The 20096-nt window shown below is 36.0% G+C and overlaps 1 protein-coding gene across 4 annotated transcripts in view; it reads right to left on the bottom strand.

Annotated features, from left to right (window-relative positions):
- aralar1 (calcium-binding mitochondrial carrier protein aralar1) overlaps positions 1–20096 on the bottom strand; it is a 338725-nt gene that overhangs the window by 167876 nt on the left and 150753 nt on the right. For all 4 annotated transcript variants that reach the window (XM_090388800.1, XM_090388801.1, XM_090388803.1 and 1 more), the window contains 3 exons: positions 18713–18852; positions 16499–16645; positions 16261–16399 (listed from right to left, as the gene is read on the bottom strand). In XM_090388800.1, coding sequence (XP_090244926.1) covers positions 16261–16399; positions 16499–16645; positions 18713–18852 — 426 coding nt within the window. The remainder of the gene's footprint in view (positions 1–16260; positions 16400–16498; positions 16646–18712; positions 18853–20096) is intronic.

Here is a 20096-nt window from a genome sequence, read left to right as displayed (position 1 = left end):
ACATGGAAAAATCACTTTTAAGTAACCACAAGGGATGCATCAGGGTTTTCAAAAGTAAAAAACTTAATTTGTCTATACAGTAATGCAGGAGTATTGTAAACAAATTAAATGAATTTGAGCTTTTGATTAGGGCAAGTAATGGTGGGGTGGTTGGGCTTAATGAGACATGGTGCCACTCAGATATGAGATGAATTTCATTTTGGTGAATACTGTGTCTTAAGGAAAGACAGTGAAGGACAGAGCATGAGGGAGTGATGCCTCTAATCAAATTGTTAGGGGGGAAAAGAACCTCGCTGAGTCAGAGTAAGGCAATGGCAGATGTTGAGTCAGCGTGGTGTGAAATGACTTGCAGTAAAGGAAAGATAAGAATAGGGGCATGTTATAGATCAAATAACACTGAGGAGTATGACAAAAATCTCTTCAAGTAATTTGAATGGCAAGTATGACCATCTCATTATGGGTGAATTCAACCTATTTCTTATAGGGTGGAACACGGACCAGAAATATACTATATTATAACATATAGTGTATTTTTCTGGTCTGTTCTTGAACAAAGTGAATGATTGCTACTTATCCCAGTATGTCTGAGAGAATACAAGAGGCTCTAATATTCTAGATCTAATTCTCACTAAGGAGCCTAACTGTATCAAAAACTTCACAGTGAAGGAACCAATAGTGGGGAGTGACCACAACACCATAAAACAGATTATATCTAAAGGAACCTATGTAGTCAAAGGTAAAGGCGAGAAATTCAAATTTGAGAGGGAGAGAGAGGGGGGGGGGGGAAGCTATAATGGAATGATATATTTCTTGGGGTCAATTAACTGGAGTGACTACTATGTGGTGACAAGATACATAAACAACATAGGAAAGTTCAAGGAATTTATCCTTGAAGCCACAAATTGTACCAGTGGTTATATTCCATAAATGAAAGATGACAAATGGATGAAAGTTGAGGTTAAGGGTTAGAGCAAAAAGAAACAAGCATGAGACAGTTACAGACAATCATACGACTGATTTGTATAAGTATTATAAGAGAATAATAACAAAATCACTGATGGAGGAAGACAAGCAAAAGCTGATTATAAGAAAATTAATAGCAAAGAGGAACACAGAAAAGAAAAAAGTAAATCCAACAGGTCCCTTAATTGGTTGTAATGAAAGTTCATAGTAAGGCTCTGAAGACATAGCAGATGAGTTGAATGGATAAGTCTCATTGATATTTAGTCAAAAGAAAGATATAAATTCTGGGGTGTTAAGGTCTCAGACTACTAAAAAATAAGTGATATAATGAATTCAGAGAATTTGTTAAAAAAAGCCACAGAGATTAAAGGAGAGCAACACTCCAGGGAAAGATGGTATATATTCAGTTGTTGTTATTTGGTTTTTACGAGCATTAGCAACTAAGGCCATATTGCTCCGGGGATATCCGGTGGTCATTTCCTGACCTTTCCGCATCCTCCGTATTTGGTGGTCACGGGCTCGAACCCCAGTCTAATCAAGAAGCGTGTGCTATGCACTGCTGCTCCTGCCCACCTGGCTATGGAGGCACCATATATTCAGTTGTAATTAATAAGACTGCACAAGTGTATCACACTGTTGGGAATGCTAATGAGAGCATCACTTGACTCCAGTTTGTTTGTTGTTTGTTATTTGGTTTTTAGGAGCATTAGCAACTAAGACCATATTGCTCCGGGGATATGCGATGGTCATTCCCCGACCTTTCTGCATCCTCCATATTTGGCTTGACTCCAGATGCACTAATGTCTCTGCAATCCACAAAAATGGTGCCAAAGAGGTAAGTACAGTCAGTCGTCCTCGTATAGCACAATAGTTGTGTTCCTAGAAACCCTCGTGCAATGCAAAATCATGCAATATAAACAACAGGCCCTATGGTAAAAATAGGGTTAGGTGCCGACCACCCAAGATTGAACACACATCTGTAACCAAAACATCAACAAACACAATAAATAATCATAATAAAATACTTACGTATTTTATTACAACTTCTATCGTAAGCAAACTTGTTTTTTATTTGATTTTCGATCCAAGCAGTTGACAGCTGTTGTATCTCTTCCAATTCTTTGTCTTAATCTAATGGATTTTAATTACACTTTGAGTAGTTCCTGCTATGAAAGTTTTTTTTTATTTTCTCTGCATTCTTTGTAATTCCCAGTGTTGCCTCATTTAGGTCTGTAGCACGTGCAATATCACATGGTCTTTCATTTCGCTCAAAGCGTTTCACAATTTCATATTTTTCTCTATGAATAGAGGCGGACTGGCCATAAGCCTTACCGGGAAAACCCCGGTGGGCCGGAGGCCGGTGTTATTTTGGCCATAAGCCATAGTATGAGGCCACTACAAATTTTCCCGGGTAAGAATTTTTGACCCAGTCCACCTCTGTTTATCGATATTGCTTTTCTTTTTCTCTCTGAATCTGCAGTGTCGTCACCAGGACACTTCCTTTTCACACCTTTTAAGTATTTTACTCATTTTTAGGGAATAAAGCACAATTACAAAACGAGGAGGCATGCTTGATACACATAAACAAAGCTGCGCGCGTGTAGCAACTGAATAAACAACACCATAAAGGCAGAGATACACTATTAACACCTCACATTTTACTAAAGCACATTTCTGTGGGTTACTACCATAAAACAATAAAAACAATTTCCAGTTGCGTTTCTGCTAGTGGAATCTGTTATAAACTGGTAGTAAACTAGATCTAATTGCATTTGCGATTATACCGATAGCTGGAATTGTGTTGGTTTTTACGTTATTATGGTGAAATGTGTTTCCCCTTCACTGATATAAAAAACATAAATACATTTTCAGAATCTTCTCTCCATTTCTTGTAAACACAAAGGCGAATCGTGCATAAGCGAATTCGGTTCGTGTTATATAAGATATCGTTCCCATATTTATAAATCGTGTATGATCGAATTCGTGTAATGTAAACGTGTGTTATACGAGGACTGACTGTAGGAAAATGAGTTTGACTTCCTGTGGCAGAGAAGATCACAGAGTTTATGGTTAAGGATGCCACTCGAGACCACCTGTACAAAAATGGAATCTTGAACAGATTCCTACATGAGTTTGTTAAGGAGAGGTCATGCCTGACTAATCTGGTAAATTACTATCGTGCAGTTATTAAACAGATGAATGCAGATAACAATTTGATATTACGTATCTAGACTTTAGTAAAGCTTTTCATACTATCTCTCATGGAAGGCTGTTATGAAGACTGGATGTTTGTTTGTTATTTGGTTTTTAGGAACATTAGCAACTAAGGCCATATTGCTCTGGGAATATGCAATGGTCATTCCCTTCACCTTTCCGCATCCTCCATATTTGGTGGTGACGGGCTAGAACCCCGGTCTAATCAAGAAGCGTGTGCTACGCACTGCTGCTCCTTCCCACCTAGCTACGGAGGCACCTATGAAGACTGGAAGAAGAAGAGAAATATCCAAACCTAAATTTGGATAAATTTAGTTGGTTAAAAGAAATGAGAGAAGGTTATCATAAATGGTCAACCTTTGGGGTGGGCTAGCATAATAACAAATGATATTCCTCAGGGATCAGTGCTGGGTCCTTTCCTGGTTCTAATTTTTATAAATGATATTGACAAGGGTATCTGAAGTAAGCTCTCAAAAGTTTGCTGATGATTTGAAGGCAAGAAGGGGTGGCTGACTAACAATTTGAGACAGGCCATGTTGCTTCAATGCTTCAAAAATACTTGGATCAGTTACATATGCGATCCAAAAAATGGCAACTAAGGCTATGCATTTAGGGAACAGAAATCCTAGAGTCTCATATAAGCTTTGGGGGGGGGACTAAGAGTGGTTCAAGACAAGACTTAGGGTGTTGTAATTCAATCTAACATGAAATTTTCCATGCAGTGTAAACAGGCTGCTAGGAATGAGGAAGGCACATGGTTCTATACTATGATTTACAGGACCTTCGCTAGTAGGGAGAAGGACATTATTATCCATCTTTATAAGGCAATGGTTAGAATGCAATTGAAATATTGTATTCAGGTCTGGAAACTGCACCTAAAAAGACAGAACATGTGCAGAGGATTCAAAGAATGGTGACAAGTGCAAAACAATGCACAAGTGATGAACAGCATAGAGCAGGGGCAGCCAACAAGTCGATCGCGGTTTTAATTTTGGTAAATCATGATGAATTTTAAATATATATAAAAAAGATCCCCAGGGGCTCAACATCTGGTGAGTATGGACTTGGCACACCCAGAGTACTGAGCTGGATATCATCATTCCTCTCTTTCTTGGCGATTCCCTTCTTTTTTTTTTTTTTTTTTGGCTGGTGCAGCAGAAGCCTCAGGCTTCCTTGCACCATATGGCTAATAATAATAATAATATAAATAGATTAGTCAAAATCTAAATGTTATTATTATTATTATTTTTAAGTGCCCCACTGCATACACTCATTAAAATCCACGGGACTACTCTTGTTGCTGTGAAACCGCTAAGCTTGTCTAGTGAAAATTCACGCAGTTACATTGTGGTGAGCATGTGTATGTGTGGAATTCTTATAACGGGACAGTACTTATATGTTAATTTGATTTGATTTAAAATGAATACTGCGAAAAAGAGTAAAACATATCATTTTCATCAAGAGTGGGAACTAGAATACTTTTTTGATACATCTGGTGAGTATGGGCTTGGCAAACCCAGGGTCCTGAGATGGATATCATCTTTCTTTTTCTTGGTGATTCCTCTCTCTCTCTCTCTCTCTCTCTCTCTCTCTCTCTCTCTCAGGGTAACTCAGGTTTTTTTTTTTTTTTTTTTTTTTTTCCTGGCTGGTTCAGCATAAACCTCAGGATTCCTTGCAACATACAGCTAATAATAATAATGGTAATTATTATTATTATGCTGCCATAGCAGCCACTAGGATTAATGAAAAAGAAACGAGAGACCAGCAGCAAAAGAACCGAAAACAGAAGGAACAGCCAGCTTGGGAAAGAAGACTTTAGCAGAAGATAGAAGAATTAAGAGTCAAAATAGGTCAGTTGACCCAGTACAAACAGGGTAATAGAAGTAAGAAATTGAGTGGAAAGGTGAAGAGCATCCGCAAGAGACAGCATCTACAGCAAACATGAGACCAGAAATCAGAGAATAGGAGAATATTTGGACACACTGAAGCAGAACCTCCTCGCACTCAGCAAGAGACTACACCGATACAAAGAGAGCTCCCAGAAGGAAATAAACAATCGAATCTTCGATGAGGACCAAAGAGCCTTCTACAGGAAACTGGGTGAAGATGAGAAAGCAGGAAACGGATCACCCGAGAAGAAGACGATCAAGAAGTTCTGGGGAAATATCTGGAGAAGTGAAGTAAGGCATAACAGCAGGGCACCCTGGATAGAAGTAGAGCGGAAGAAAACCAAGGACATACAAGAGATTCAAGAAGTAAAACAGTCGATCAGGAACACCCACAACTGGCAAACCCCAGGAATTGATAACATCCACAACCACTGGTACAAGAAGCTCACCCGCACACACAAGCTCCTAACAGAGCAGTTCACTCGAATGATAAGGCACCCGGAGACAATCCCAAAGTTTCTTACTGAAGGAGTCACATATCTGAAGCCTAAAGATGAAGATACAGGAAACCCGGCGAAATACAGGCCAATCACATGCCTCCCAACGATGTACAAAATCCTGACCAGCTGCATAACTAAGAAGATATCAGACCACTTAGAGAGTCAGAACATAATGGCCAAACAGCAGAAAGGATGCAAGCGGAGGAGCAAAGAATGCAAGGAGCAATTAACCATAGGTGCCACAGTTATGAAGCAAGCCTTCAAGAAGAACCACAACCTATACAGGGCCTACATCGATTACCGCAAGGCCTTCGACTCCATATCTCATAGCTGGCTAATAGAGACCCGGAAGATCTACTACAAGGTCAATCCGATAGTGACAAACTTCCTAGGAGCAACAATGGTGAAATGGAGTACCACCATTAAGTCGAGAACATCACAATGCTCTGAGCACACTATGATTCTGTCTAGCACTCAACCCGCTATCCACCATGCTCAACAGCAGCAAGTATGGATATAACCTCAAAGAAGGAAGAAAGAACCTGTACACCCTCACCCACCTGATGTACATAGATGACATCAAGCTTTACGCGGCAACCGAGAAGCAATTCTAGCAACTATTCCGGATCACCGAAGAATTCAGCAAGGATATCAGGATGGAATTTGGTCTAGAAAAATGCAAAATTCACAAACTGCAGCAGGGAAAATTAGTTGGCCGAAACTACCAGCTGCTGACTGGTAAAGAGATCGAAGCTATGACAGAAGGAGAGACCTACAAATACCTAGGGATGATGCAGGCTGAGCAGTTAGAACACAAGGAAATCAAGAAGTGCCTGACCGAAAAATATCATCAGAGACTCAGAAGCCCGCTGAAAGCAAAATTGAACAGAGGGAACACAGCTAAAGCCATAAACACCTATGCAGCTCCAGTACTAACATACACATTCGGGATCATAGATTGGACTAACACCAAGTAGAAGATATCATGCGAAAGACAAGGACAATGATGATCAAGAGCCGCCAACACCACCTGAAGTCAGCAGTGGAGAGAATAACAATACCTCGGAAAGAGGGAGGAAGGGGCCTGATAGAACAACAGAAAACAGCGATAGTTAACCTGAAGGATTACTTCGAGAACAACACAGCACCACTCCACCAGGCCATAAGGAAGATAGATAAGTGGTGTACCCAACTCAACCTAAGCGAGGAAACCCCTCCTGCCCAGATGGTACAAGAAATGAAGTCAGAAAGATGGGCAGAGAAGACACTCCATGGCAGACACTACGATGACCTCCAATGATAACATTGCTTTCAATGCATGGCTCACAAGCAGGACGCTCTTCCCCGAGACTGAAGGATTCATGCTGGCCATCCAAGACCAGGTAATCAACACCAGAAACTATAGAAAATACATCACAAAGGAGCCCGGAATATCAGATGACACGTGTCGACAACGCCACCTGGCCTCAGAAATGATCCAAGACATCACCGCGGGGTGCAAGGTGATCATCCAGACTCATAGACACGACCAGGTAGCCAGGATAATACATCAGAAGCTAGCGAGGAAATACCAGTTGACCAAAGAAAGTGTACCATACTACAAGTACGGACCCCAAGCAGTACTAGAGACTCGAACCCACAAGCTGTATTGGGACTGCACCATAATAACGGGTAACACCATCCCGCACAACAGACCGGACATAACCTTTGTGGACAAGATGGAAAAGGCTACCTACCTGATTGACATAGCGGTGCCCAACACTAGCAATGTCCAGAAAACCCATGAGGAAAAAATTAGGAAGTACACGAACCTGAGACACAAGATCAAGGAGATGTGGCATATGGAAGAAGTATCAACCATCCCAATCATTGTGTCAATCAACAGTTTGGTACCAAAGACTCTAACATAGCAGCCTAGCAGCAATAGGTCTCCCAGAGAACACCTAAAAGGAACTCCAGAAAGTTGCAATCCTGAACACCTGTAGGATAGTCAGAGATTTCCTTGACTGACAGTAACACCAGACATTACAACCACCCTGTGTACTTGGTAGCAGTACCCGTCACGGAGTGGAATCCCCCAATCAGGGAGAAATAATATAATAATAATGATTTGCAATGCTTCCGTGGCTATACTCAAAAAAGGGAATTTTAGAAAGGCACTTCAACGCACTCCATGGTAAATACCGATCGGATTTTCTGCCTAATAGTGACCTGAGAAAAAATAAATTAAAAGAACTTAAATCCAGATTACTCGCACAACAAAATTTCTTCATGACACCTATGTAATTTGCAATCTAAAGCAGCAACCGTGGCACATTTAAAGTGTCATCTTCTTGCAAAAAAAAAAATGCAAACCATTTCTTGATGGTCAATTCATCAAAGACGCATTTTTAGAACAAAACTGAAAGTAACAGTGCTATTCACTGTGACATGATGCATCGAAAAAAGGAGTAAAAATGTGAGCGAACAATTGCATGTTCATATTGCTAGTGTGTCCTTTTCTTTACAACTGGATGAAACTACAGACATCAGTGATATAGCTCAATTGCTCGTTTTTATTTGCATGGTTTTCAATTATTCTGCCACTAGAGGTCTTGATATATTTAACGCATTCAAAAATTTTATTGAAAAAAAGGGCCTCCATAGCCGAATGGTCAGGAGCGGGAGTGCAGTAGCACGCGCTCTTTGAGTAGACTGGGGTTCAAGCCCCTGACTGCTGAATACGGTCGATCTGCCAACCCGCACTGGACCAGCGTGGCAGATTATGGTCCATTTCCCTCAGCATGAATTGTTGGGGAGGCTTCCATCCTGCAGTGGGTTGATAATGGCTGCGCTTTACCTTTTTTTTTTTTTTATATAAGCTCCCATCAATAACAACAGATGGAGCTAAAGCAATGATGGGGAATCATAAAGGATGCATTGTGCCAAAATTATGATGAATTCCCAGATTTTTTGAGTTACCAGCAACAAGTATTAGCCAGAAAAAGATTAAATACTAAAAGTGTTATGGACATAGCTTTCAAAATCGTAAATTTTATCAGAGGACAATCTCTTCAAAGGAGACTTTTCAAAATGCAACTCGATGAAAATGAACCAGATCTGATATTACACACAGATGTGAGGTGGCTGAGCGGAGTAAGTCTCTGCAGAGATTTCGAAATTTGCTGAATGAAATTAAAAAATTTGTTGATCAAACTTTTTTGGGGAGATGATTATCAGCAGCTACAAGATACGGAGTGGTTGTGTGATCTGGCTTTTTGGCAGATTTTACCAGTAAATTAAGTGATCTGAATTTGGAATTACAAGGAACAAATAAAAATGCGGTTGACATGATCAGTAGTATTTCTGCATATAAATATCAATTTTTGGCAATGGCTAAGGATCTAAAAGGGAAAAAAATCCGATCATTTTGCAAATATGCAAGATCATTTGCAAAAATATCCTGTTTTTGAATTTAATAGTGAGAAATATGTTTCTGAAATTGAGAAGGTTGTGGATGATTTTTAAAGCAGATTCAGTGATTTTAAAACAATTGAAGGCATTGTTCAATATATTTCTTATCCATTTAATGTAGACTTAGATGTGAAACAATTTCAGAAAAAAAATCGCTGAGATTTTCGCATGAAGAAAATATTACTTGAAAATAAAATTATTACGTTGCGAAACGATTATTTCTAAAAGCCAGATCATTAGAAAAAGGTTTTTGGAAATATGTTTGCCGAGAAAAGTACCCAAATGTAAAAAAATGCAGTAAACTTTTAAATTCCTGTTTTGGTTCCACATATCTATGTGAATCAGCCTTTTCGTATTTGAAACAAATAAAGACGAAGAATCACTCTACTCTTATGGACTTGCACACATTCTTTATTAAAAATTTAAATATGTATGAATTTAAAATAAGAATTCTGAATTGTATTTAATTTTAAAATTTATATACAACATTTTTCAATATGTTTTAACTTTTTTAACCGTGTGCAATGAAATTCTTGAAATTTTAGATCGTGGCACATTTTGAAGAAAAAAAGTAAATTGCATCACAGATTAGGTTGGCCACCCCTGGCATAAAGGGTGTAGACTGCAAAGATGAAAAACTAGACATCTAAGGGTAAAATCTAATTGAGGCACTAAAGGGATTGAGTAAAATGAATAAGGAAGGTCTATTCTCCCTCTGTGTGTGTGAGAGAGAGAGAGAGAGAGATGAACAAGAATACACAAATATAAAATCTCAAAGAATAAAGGTTGGATCGTGGAGGCAGTGAATCTGACAAGCTTAAAGCACAATTGGATTACCTAGCAGGAAAGGGAATACTACAAATATTCTATAGTGTCCTCTCCCCCCACCAAAAAAATCCTAACCCCTGGCAACTAGTCATGACCAAATACTGTAATAGGTGCAACATACTTCTGGGTGAGTAGAAGGGTACATCATGTACCCTTCTACTTCTGACTTTTGTTCTCTCTCTCTCTCTCTCTCTCTCTCTCTCTCTCTCTCTCTCTCTCTCACACACACACACACACACACACACACACACACACACACACACACACACACACACACACACACACACACACACACAGGGTAACTCAGATTTTTTTTTTTTTTTGGCTGATGCGGCAAAATCCTCAGGCTTCCTTGCACCATATGGCTAATTATAATTATAATAATAATAATAATAACATCCAAAATACAGAATACTTAAGATCGATATGGCCAGTTTTTGGATAATAATCTAAACAACATAATGTCGAAATGTGAACAGATAAAAGAAGAATGCATTACCACTAGTTATAGTCTGCCACTAATTGAATGATCATGAGCCATCTTTTGTCCCAGAAAGAATATACTAACCTCCATTCACCTTGACTGTCAATGGTGGTCTCACCATCCCAGCACATTGGACAGTTCGCTGTGCATCTCTCTTCAGACCATTCACACTACAGCAGCCCTCAAAAAAAAAAAAAAAAAAATTACCATGCCTGTGGTTGCTTAGATGCTGGCACCCCTTCCCAGCACCACAAATCACTCTCCGTTCAAACTGTGGGGGTCCTTCCCCTTTTCCATTGCACATGCTTCATACCGAAAAACACTACCTGTGCTGTCACCATATGCTTCACCAGTCAGTGATGTCACTTCTAGGTGCTGTGAGATGTGTCCACTCATGGAGACAAGGGCATAATATTTCAGCTCATATATAATACAGTGGATTCTGGTTATTTGGGCCACCGGTTAATCAGGGCAGCCGTTTATTTGGGGCAAATCTTAAAAAATAGAACCCAACCGAGAAAATAGCCAGGATTTACTTCGCTTAAATGGGACAACATGCCATTTAATCGGGGCAGGAGACCGCAGCACTAGAGATTATCCTACGATTGTCTCCAACCGTACTACGTGGTTCGGTCAGATTTCTGGAGGTCACAACCATAAAACAATAAAAACAATTGGCAGTCACCTGTTTATTGGGCTTTTCTGTTAGTGCAATCTATCATAAACGGATAGTAAACTCGATCTTATTGAATTTGCAATAATACTGATAACTGGAATTCTGTGGATTATTATGGTGAAATGTGTTTACACTTATATGACATCTTCAATCATATAAAAAAATTAATTTTCATAATCTTCTCTTCATTCCTATTTTTAAAGCTTCATAACTTGTTACTCCATTCTCACTTGCGTGTATCGTGTTACTTGAAATTTGTTGTTGTTGTTATTTGGTTTTTAGGAGCATTAGCAACTAAGGCCATATTGCTCCGGGGATATGCGGTGGTCATTCCCTGACCTTTCCGCACCCTCTGTATTTGGTAGTCATGGGCACGAACCCCGGTCTAATCAAGAAGCGTGTGCTACGCACTGCTGCTCCTGCCCACCTGGCTACGGAGGCGCCTTGAAATTTGTGTGCACCGTGTTCTTTGTTATTGATTTCTTATCTTTTTATTGTTTTAAATTTTAACCCCCACCCACAAATGTCACCTAGTTAGTATGTACATATTACAGTACGTATTAATTATTCCAATTATCATGTATATTCTTCTGATTTTCACGTATCATTTAATTTTTTAATTGGTAACATAATAAAGGGTAAATTTGTGCTTAATATATCTTTACTTTTATAGCCTGTTAATTAGAATCACTGTTTATTAGAATTAAAATTCAGTTCACAAACGTGATCACAATGACCGGCGCTTACTACACATTGTAAACGGTACTTTACTGTGATGAGTCCATTGTAACATGATTTGATCGAACAGTGAACCAATGTAAAGCGGGGATCCCTTGTATTTTTAACTATTTACGTGAAACTTCGGATAATTGGGGCAGCCGCTTAATCAGGCTAAAATGCACTAGTCCCGATGTTTCCCAAATAATTGGAATCGACTGTATATTAGTTCCTAAATGAAATAATGGAATAACAGAAGCTAATATGAAAAGTGTGTGAACAAATGTGGAACTCAACAAAATAGTACACAATTAAATAGCGATTCTAATTAACATAACAAATTTAAAAAATAGCAATAGTACTAAAGGAATAAAAATTGCAAAAATATATAGCAGGAGGATGGAGGCATAGTGACCATGAAATATAAATAAAATTAAGATTGTGACAGTATGAAATAACACGTTACAGGCAACCCCCATATAACACGGTACTTCTACAACATGGTTTCGCTGTAACACAACTGATAAATTGCAGCAATCTTCGCACTACATGGTACTTATATAACACGGTTTCACTCTAACACAGTTAGAGAACTGCGGCAAACCTCACATAACATTGTACTTTTGAGCTTTTGTGCAGAGAAACCCTGCTATTATGTTGGATGTAATTTTTCAACATTCCCATTCTTTTTTGTGAATCTGCACTGTTGACTTACTAGTAGTTTTGCAAAAAATTGTGAAATCCTCATATTTTATTTTGTTGGAAAATTTCCATGTTAAGTTCTCTGCTTTGAATTTATGCTTCTTTGCAACTATAAAAAATTGCTACTTTGAAGAATGCAGTAATTTTGTAAGGTTATTTTGGTTTTTATTTGATTCTTTATAAATTTTTCTAAATATGTACTACTAAACTTTATTCTTAAGAGCCATATTGGAATAATTTATTTGTTGTGAATTAAATTCCAGTCCTAAATCTGCCCTAGGAAAGTAAAAAAGCACAATTCAAAAGAAACTCTCTAGAATCAAAGATACAAATTTTGGATCATCTTAACAAAGGGGAAGTGTCATACATTGCAAAAAATTTTAATTTAAATGAAGCAACAATTCAAACTATAAAGAAAAAAATTAACAGAAAATCAGAACTGCTGTTGTTGCAGGATCTTTCATTTCTGCAAATATGGCAGCTTATCCCCAAGCACCAATAATTGAGAAAATGGAAAAATCACTCAGTATTTGGATTGACCATAGCAGTAAAAAATGGATCCCATTAGATGGCAATGTAATTAAACAAAAAGGCACTAAAAATTTATAACCATTTAAAAGAAAATGGAGAATCTTCTGTTAACCTGGAGTTTATTGCCAGTAAAGGTTGGTTTGAGCAATTTAAAAACTGCTTCTCGTTACATAACATAAGAATTCAAGGGGAAAGTGCATCACAGTTGACAATGAAGCAGCCAAGAAGTATGAAGAGAAATTTCAAAAAATTATTATAAAGCACAGATACACACAACATCAAGTTTTCAATGCTGATGAGATAGGTCTTTGATGGGGAAAAAATGCCCAACAGAACATTTATTTAAAACAAAAAGAGAAAACTGCACCAGGTTTTAAGACATCAAAAGATTGTGTAACATTACTTATGTGAGTAAAGAATCAGGAGATTGCACGATAAAACCTATGCTGGTTTACAGCTCCTTTAATCCTGATCCAATGAAAGGTGTAAATAAAAATTCATTATCGGTATATTGGAAAGCAAATAAAAAAGCTTGGGTAACTGCTGATTTATTTAAAGAACAGTTTCTAAATTGTTTCATGCCAGCTGTGGAAACTATTTAAAGCGGAAAACTAGATTTCAAAGTTTTATTACTATTGGATAATACACTCCAGGCCATCCAAAAGATTTAAGTCATCCTCCTACCACCCAATACAACTTCTTTAATTCAGCCATTAGATCAAGGCATTATTATCTACCTTTAAAACCTATTACATCAGAAAATCGTAACAATGGAATTTGGAAAAAATTGATTCCGAATCTATTGAATGTCTTCAGGAGGCATGGAAACATTTTTCAATTGTGGTCTGTATCAGAATCATAGCTTTATCGCTCAAAGAAGTAAAAAACTGTCACATTAAATGAGTGTTGCAAAAATGTACAATCAGAGTCAGTTCATTCAGGAAATACGGTCGAACTGGCAGAAAATGGAATGGGTGTGATAGTAGAACTTGCTAAGTTGGTAGGCGGGAAAGGATTTGATGATATGACTACTGAAGACGTTCAAAAATTACTGGTAGAAAGAGGTTGGCAAAGCAGATTTGATAGAAAGGACATTAGAGGTAAACCAAATCAATTCAGAGGATGATAGCACAGATGAAAATTCCAAATTTTACACTAAAAAGCGTACAGGAAAGCATAAACCTAGCTGAGCATTTAGCATCTTATTTTTTGAATGCAGATTCTTTGACTGAAAGGAGCACAAAATTCAAAAGGGAGCTTCAAAAATGCTTAGCTCCATACCATGAAATTTACAAAGATCTATCAAGCAAAAGCAAACAAATCCAGATTACTGATTTTTTTTTAAGAAGCAGAAGATACACAAAATCTAGATGCTGCAGAAGGAAGTTCAGAAGGTGAAGATATTCTACAACAGAGAAAACATTCTCGTTTTATTGTGCTTAGCAGCAATGAAGAGGAAGAAAATTAAATGAATGTACATTATCTGACATATATCTATAACAGTTTGTAAGACGTTTGTTCAGTTATTACAATTTTTTAATAAAAATTAAGATTATGATAGTTATAAAAAAAAAGTGTATTTTTGTTAGCCTTTGGCACGTAACCCTCCTTTTTGTATTGGTTCTTAGTCCACATAACACGGTTTTGTACTACAAAAGATTTTTTAGGAGCCTAAGTACCATGTTGTACGAGGGTTACCTGTATTTGTTACTGTAATTTCAGTACATAATTTAATACATTTTACCTAAATTAATGAAATATGGGATGAGAAAAGAAAGAGTTATTTCTATGAAAACTAAATTGGATGCTCTGGAAAGACTTGATAAACATGAGTCTCTATGAAAATTTTCTCTTGAATTAGGTGTGAACAAGAAAATTGTAAATGATTGGGAGGAGAAAAAAAATTAGAAAGATTTTGCATTCTATGTTTCACAACAGTAGTTCTCACTCAGTTATTACAATTTTTTAATAAAAATTGTAATAACTGAGTGAGAACTTAACTACCTAATAAAACTCCTACTACGTAACTACACATTAAAAATCTACAACATGGAAAAAACAAATCTATATTATAAGTCATTACCTACAAGAAAAATGGCAAAGAAAAAGCAAAGTCTGCAGTATTAAGATATAAAAAAAGCAAAGAATCACAGTAGCTGCCTACAGCAAAACAACTAGAACTCACAAATTGCCACTTTTATTTTGTTGTTGGTAAATCAACTAATTCTTGAGCTTGTAAAAATGTAAACTGTCTATCTTCACCAGTTTACTATACTCACAAACTCAGCATGTGTGGACTCTACATTATTCAAAGAATGGTTTTCTAAATGAATTTGTACCTTCTATAAAGAAATTGAAGAAAATAAACTTACCTGAAAAGGCTATTCCTTTTTTGGATAATATTCTCCCACATCTCAATTGTGAGGAACTAAAGGGGACATAAAAGTCATATTTTTACCACCAAATGTAACATGCTTGATCCAGACTATGGATCAAGGGGGTTCTAGAATGTCTAAAGAGACAACACAGGTGAAAAATTTTTGAGTTGAGTAAAAATAGAAGACACAAATACAGGTCTTATAGAATTATTAAAAGTTATCAACATCAAAGATGTTTATGATACAGCATTAACATGGAACAAAATTCCAAGCTCAACATTTACTAAAACTTGGAGAAAAACTATGACTCAACATTAGCACTGTTAATGGAATGTCCTGAAAAAATTGAAGATTCCTAAGATTTACAAGACATACATTTTCCAACAAATCAGAACTGATCTGAGGAAAATGAAATTATGGACAATGCAGAAATAATACATGCTGTGATGGAAAGAGATTGATCTATATAGGAAAAAAGAGACTGAATCAAATCCAGAGCTAAAAATTTCTAATGCAGAAGACAAAAACACCCTAGATACAACTTTACATTATACTGAACAACAGCCTGATTCAACAGCTAACAATGTAATGTTTATAAAAAAAAAAGTAGAGCGAACTATGATGCAAAATATCACATTTCATCATCTACGTTATGTAAATAAATGAAAATAAAATTCTTAAGGTATGCATGTATACTTTTTTATGATTCCCCATTTAACAGACTTTATGAATGTAATTGGGACCAATCACTGGTCCCAATTACATCAGATAAGAGGACATCAACAAAAGTTCTAGTACACCAGCTAATTTTTACAGATATAAACAAAAAAGAAACAGTTGCAAATGACCATTATCTTATAAGAAAATCAATATGAAATTACAAACAGAAATATTTATCACAATTTTCATTTAATGAAATTCTCACCTTTGGTTACTTCCAATTGAGTATTTCCTTTAGTAAAGGAAAGATAAATTTTCTTCACAAGTTCCATGTTATTGAGTAATGTCATAAAAGCCATGAAATATGGAAACGTAACAGTGTGACCAGCTGTTCCTCCTGCAAGCTGATAGAAAAATTAATTAAACAAGCTTCTGCCAATATATGCAACAGCATGTCACTTTCAAAAATTTTTTGAGTGGAAGCTACCTTAAAGGTTACTTACAGCCACTAAATTTCTTTTCACATCTTCACTTAATAAATGACTCTTCACGGATATCATGATATCACTAAAGTCCATTGCTGTAATACATCCTTTTCTTTTTTTATCAAACTTTCTAAATGCCTGAAGTGCATGTTCTTCGTGAAAATCCTGCAAATAAAATTAAAATTATAATCTAGAAAAATAAATTTATTATGATATAAGTTAAACTGTAATAATACCACAAAAAAAGGGTTAGGTTAGCAAAGACTGATGAGAAATCACTGGCTAAGAGACTAAATAATGAGAACAAGGTGTTTTTTGTGTATGCAAATACAAAGACGGAATCAGATTGGACCATTATGTAATGAATACATGAAAGTCACAGATAAGCAAACTGATCTTGGTAATGAACTGAATTACAGAAGAAAGACTCACTGTGTGAGCAAAGCTGAGTGATATGTAATTTCAGCATTCATTTACTACTGTATGAATCAGGCCACCCTGTATTTAAGGGTGTGCATGTGCACCTACATGCACACATTGCACATACAAAGTATCAAAAAATGATCGATTTAGTACCTTAAAGCCTTGCACATGCCTGATTTACAGTTTGAATTCAATAAGCATGATTTGAATGATCAAAGGTATCATATAAATTTTAAGACACATAAGACAAGGTTTAAATTTACACGATAGAAGTGACACATGATGGCCCCATTACCTTGTCCAGTTGTCTGTACACTCTAGCCCTACCTTCTGTACAGAAGAACGTAAATAAAGTTTCAGCAGATAAATAGTAGTGGTTTACAAGCAGGATAATGGTTGCTGAATCCTAGATTTTGAAGTTCACTGTGTGCTGTTCTCCACAAATACCTTGATATAGGTTGAAAGAATCTAGTCCTAAAGCTGTAGTCCCCCTCCTGTGAAGTCCTTTTTCTGCTCCACACATCATGTGTTTTCCCTTCTCAATTTTATATTGTGTCATCTGTGTGATTCTCTGATTCCAATATATTTCCGTTGCACTGAATCAAGATAAACAGGGAGGTTTCCTATATTTTGAGCCAAGGAGTGTACATTTCAAAACATACAAAAAAATTTTACTATATATATTTATTATTATCAAAATGATGCAGAGAAAGCAGAAAAATTTTAATTTGTGACATCTAACACAATGAGGAATAATATTATAAGAGCTTAAAATTATAAGATTACAAGGATATTATAAGAGCTTAAAATTATCTATTAAATATCGGTGAAGATACACCATAGAAAGCTCTTAAATGAAAACTACAATAGTAGTGTAAAAGGCATCATTCCAACTGTATCTCATACTGTGATCATCCTTCACAACGAGTTATGAAGGATGATCACAATATGAGATTAAACATGTATTGCACTACCTCGAATAAGTAACGCTTCACTAATAGAGAAGACTATTGTTACTTATTCTCGGTGGGCACCACTACCGAGATGGCACCATTTCAAGGCTTGTTTGGCCTTTCATCAGTGGGTGGGCAGGTACCCTGATATTGCAATCACGACAACCCAGTTGTGAAGTTAATCCCACAATATGAGAGATGCCAAAGGTATACATGATGATGCTATAATAAATCTAAATACAACAAGGATATTATAAGAGCTTAAAATTATCTATTAAATATCGGTGTAGATACATCATAGATAGCTCTTAAATGAAAACTACAATAGTAGTGTAAAAGGCATCATTTACTGTATCTCATATTGCGATACAGTTGAGATAATGAAAAGTGCAATACATGTAACTCGTTATGAATAATGATCACAATATGAGATACAGTTGAAATGATCCCTTTTACGCTACTATTGTAGTTTTCATTTAAGAGTTATCTATGATGCTATCTATTATAGCATCACCAAGTACACCTTTGTCATCTCTCATATTGTGGGATTAACTTCACAACTGGGTCGTCGTGATTGCAGTACCAGGGTACCTGTCCACCCACCGATAAAAGGCCAACAAGCCTTGAAATGGTACCATCTAGGTAGTGGTGCCCACCGAGAATAAGTAACAATAGTCTTCTCTATTAGTGAAGCATTACTTATTCGAGGTAGTGCAATACGTGGTAACTCATGAAGGATGATCACAACATGAGATACAGTTGAAATGATGCCTTTTACACCACTATCATAGTTTTTATTTTAGCTATCTATGGTTTATCTACACAGATATTTAATAAACAATTTCTGTACACTTACATGAAGAACTTGTGTGAACTCTTCATAGCTAACAATCCGCTTCCTATCCGAACCAAAGTGCAGGTGCATAAATTCGCCTTTAAAGTCAAAAGGAATCTTCTCGTGCAATGTTGTATGCTTGATAATTTCTTCAAATTCATCTGAAATTAAAATCTTTCTTCAGAAATGCTCTGCTCTCTACTTCAAACTTTTTTTTTATAATTATATTCAGATTACACTTAATTATTAAGAGGAATACAAACATAATTTTATAATTATTCACAAAGATCTTATTTATTCTTTTTTATCTTATTTTATCTTATTTTATCTTATTTATCTTACTTATCTTATTTATCTTATTCTTTTTTTATCTTATTTAACTTATCTTATTTATTTAAGAATAAATTTATTATTTATTCTTAAGAAAAATTCCTATATTTCTAATTAAAATAATATATAATTAACTTAACTTAAGATCTGAATAATCACTACATTGCATAATGCAAAGCGAATGATATTCAATATAATAATTGCTTCATTTTTTTAAAAACTATTTAATTTTCATCATTTACTTGCAATATAATAATGTCCTTAAACCATATGCAGATAGAGGGTTTTTTGTACCCCTAGACAGAAATGTACTTGAGATACTTTTATTAAATATTATTATTATAAAAATTTTGAATTTCAGCATCCCTATGCCCTGCTTATTAGGCTTACCGTGTTCTGCCAGCCCTGCTTTATAGCAGAATAAATAAACAGCTAATGTGATGTCAGAAGGGTAAAGTATCTTGCTTTTCAATCAACTGAGATTTTCATGACAGTCTAGTTAAGACTGTCACAATGTAGACAAAAAAAAAAAAAAAAAAAAATGAACACAAAATACTAATTATATTGTATAATACTGATTTTTTACTAAGTTTATGAAGTCAGGCAATTTTAGTGTATTTTTATGCCCTAATCACAAAAATGTCCTATCACCCACCATTTTTTTTTTCTTTTCTTTTTATTCTTTTAAAAAAAGAATACAAAAATGTCGCATATCAAAGATTTAACTTGAGAGCATCAATATATAACTATTGGTTAATATATCACCAAATGTCACCCAGTCACTGATCAGGAAATGGTATGCATACATTTGCCAAAAAACTGCCATTTCACAGCTAGTTGACTATCTTATAGTTTTCTTACATATTAGTTTAATATTTGTTTATTTACCCTCTGGTGTGCAGAAATGGTACCAGATATTTAACATTTCAAGTGCCTTAATAATACTTTTTTTTTTTTTTTGAATGTTCATGTGTGGAGAAATGACTCAAATCTAAAACAAGCAATCTTACTCCACAAATTGCATGTCAAGAATTTATATACATTTTAATAAAATGTACGTAAATTAATTTCTTTT

Source organism: Mastigoproctus giganteus, chromosome 14 (assembly GCF_048544385.1).
Source record: "Mastigoproctus giganteus isolate SK-2022 chromosome 14, ASM4854438v1, whole genome shotgun sequence".
In the NCBI taxonomy this organism is placed as follows: domain Eukaryota; kingdom Metazoa; phylum Arthropoda; class Arachnida; order Uropygi; family Thelyphonidae; genus Mastigoproctus; species Mastigoproctus giganteus.
Note: the sequence above shows the minus strand (reverse complement) of the source record. Positions and strands in the feature narration are given on the sequence as shown.